The 2366-nt window shown below is 52.1% G+C and overlaps 1 protein-coding gene across 1 annotated transcript in view; it reads left to right on the plus strand.

Annotated features, from left to right (window-relative positions):
- Positions 1-441: 441 nt before the first annotated feature.
- Positions 442-2366, plus strand: part of NTRK3 (neurotrophic receptor tyrosine kinase 3) — a 59334-nt gene continuing 57409 nt past the window's right edge. Inside the window, exon 1 of the mRNA XM_011379693.1 lies at positions 442-470. Coding sequence (XP_011377995.1) covers positions 442-470 — 29 coding nt within the window. The remainder of the gene's footprint in view (positions 471-2366) is intronic.

Below are 2366 nucleotides of genomic sequence, written 5' to 3' on the forward strand. Positions count from 1 at the left end.
GTCTTAGAACAGAGTTCAGGTTAGGAGGGGATGGGAACCTCAGGTCTGCTGGGGAACAGTCTGGAGAGAAGGGACATCTGTACGTAGCCTCGTCATCCGAAGCCCTCGTGTTCTGTGTTGGAGGGGTGAAAGACTCGTATACAAAAACATGTGGAAAGTGCCAGTTTCAGCGGCCTCCTGCAGGACGCAGCTCCAAGAATGGATATATGGGACATCATATTAGTGGTGCCACCAGGGAAGTGTGAGTTATAACTGTATCTCCAAGAGTACTTCACTTACCTGGCAGCCTCAATTAATCAGAAACGCAATGCACAACAGACCACAGAGGGCAAATGCCTGCTCTCTCCTTGTGTGTGCGTGTGTGTGAATCTTTTCCTGTTCTCGTAGATCCTTATTCATGTTCTTCCCACTCTCACATAACACCAAAGTCTGGCAATAGTAATGCGGCCTGAGCTGGACGCCCTGGCACGGTGCGTCCACACTGCATCGAGATCTCAGGCCTCCCCGCACCAGTCCTCACCACTAGATTGCCTGGGAGGAGACCGAGGAGCGGCCCAGGGGCACCAGCTTCGGAGTCACAGTGCTAGGTGTCCTCTCTGGGGCAGCTCCACGGGCTGCAGAGCAGACTGGTCCCAGCACGTTGGAAGTGGGGGGGAGGGGGGGAACCCTGAGGGTGGGCATGTTCAAGGGGGTGATGGCCAAAACCCCAAAACAAAAGAAAAACAAAAAAACCCCGAAAAACGATGTAGTGACCTTCAGAATTGAGGAGTCGCGTCGGCGTAGGTGCACAGACCCCGCACACTTGCGGAGCCTCTGAGGGCGTCTGTGCAGCGGCTCGGGGGACTGGCCACTTAGGTCGTGACGATCCAGGCTCATCAAGAATATGTGAGTCACGTTCGGTCTCCTCTGCTTGAAAAGTCAAGGAGGTGTGTAATGCATTTTAGGGGAGAAAAAAAGAAACATCCAGCAAGGAAGTTGAACATGCAAAGGTTTTGCATTTAAATTTAGTTGTCTGGAAAATTTGGTTATGAAGAAGCTCGTTAATAGCAGTGAGAAATTACAGTGAAAATACCAGCGATCTGACAGCGAGGGAGGGCGGAGGACGAGCCCGTACTGGGCCTGCAACATCTGAAGGAAAGAAGGGAGCTCCTTTGTCACATGAACTGACCCCTGGTCTTGCTGAGTACCCTGCCAACGGGGGGCGTTCTGTCAGGTGTAGGTGACTTACCCCTTTAACGGGCCTTCCCAACAACCCGAGTCCCCGGTGTTGGTCGGGGTGGACATCTCAGCGTCTAGAGTTTTCTATGTATAGGAGTTAAATATTGGCATTATAAACAACTCTTAAACATATCCACATGACATGTTTTTAATTAAAATATGGGCCACACAGTCTGCACCGTCTGATTTTTATGTGCATGGAGATTGCCAGTTCATTTCCATACTGGCTCGAGCCAGACAGGAGGAGGAGGAAGGCTGCGGTGCAAAGGCACACTTGAATTTACTCGAGCACAAAGGCGTTTTCTGTTTTCTGTGGATGTATTAATGAGTATTTCACTGTGTCCTAGCTCATCCCCCAAATGGCTGTGAAGCCTCTGTCTGTTTGGGTTTGGGTTTATCTGCTCCAGACCTGGGTGCGGTTTTAGTGCATCACTGGGAATAGCTTCCTTTCTGAGGGCTTTTCTCAGACATCTGGAGAGACCGCACCCAAGAGTGGTCCCCTGGCCCTGCCACCCCCCGGTCCACCTGGCAGCAGCATCTTTGACCACTGAGGTTTTTGTGAGCTGCAGCCCGACGCCCAGCTCTGGCTGTGGCCTGGGAGCTCAAAGCTGTCACGAATTAAGCCTCACTTCCTCCCGCTCTCTGGAAAAGGGTTGTGTATTAGATCTTGGAAAGAGTGGTGATTCTCTGGTGTCAAGGAAGGGCAGTGGCGAGGGGGTAGGGACGGGGCACTGAGCAGCCTCAGACATGCAGAGGAGAGACCTGCAGGGCAGGGAGAGGCCCTTGGCCAAGGGTTTCAGCCAGAGCTCAGGCAGAGGGGACCGTCGTGGCTTCTGGAATGTGTCACCTGGACTGGGCGTGATCCAGTGGGCCATTTCTCCTCAAGTTATGTCCTTGATGCAAGAGGGTCCGGCAGCCATGGCTTTTGATTTCTTCCTCCCACCCGGATCCAGTGACCTAGAGGCAAACTTTTTGGTTTTCGCCTGGGGCCTCTTCGTGTTTGCTGCGAAGTAGTCATTTAAAAAATCGTTGCTGTTTGAAGCCATGGAACTCTCTTCAGTGGCAGGGCTGGGCAGAAGCCTTTTATGAAAAAGCAGGGTTTCCAAACGTCGGTGTCACGGACATTTGGAGTTGATAAATCTTGACTG

This window comes from Pteropus vampyrus, unplaced genomic scaffold (assembly GCF_000151845.1).
Source record: "Pteropus vampyrus isolate Shadow unplaced genomic scaffold, Pvam_2.0 Scaffold368, whole genome shotgun sequence".
Lineage (NCBI taxonomy): Eukaryota > Metazoa > Chordata > Mammalia > Chiroptera > Pteropodidae > Pteropus > Pteropus vampyrus.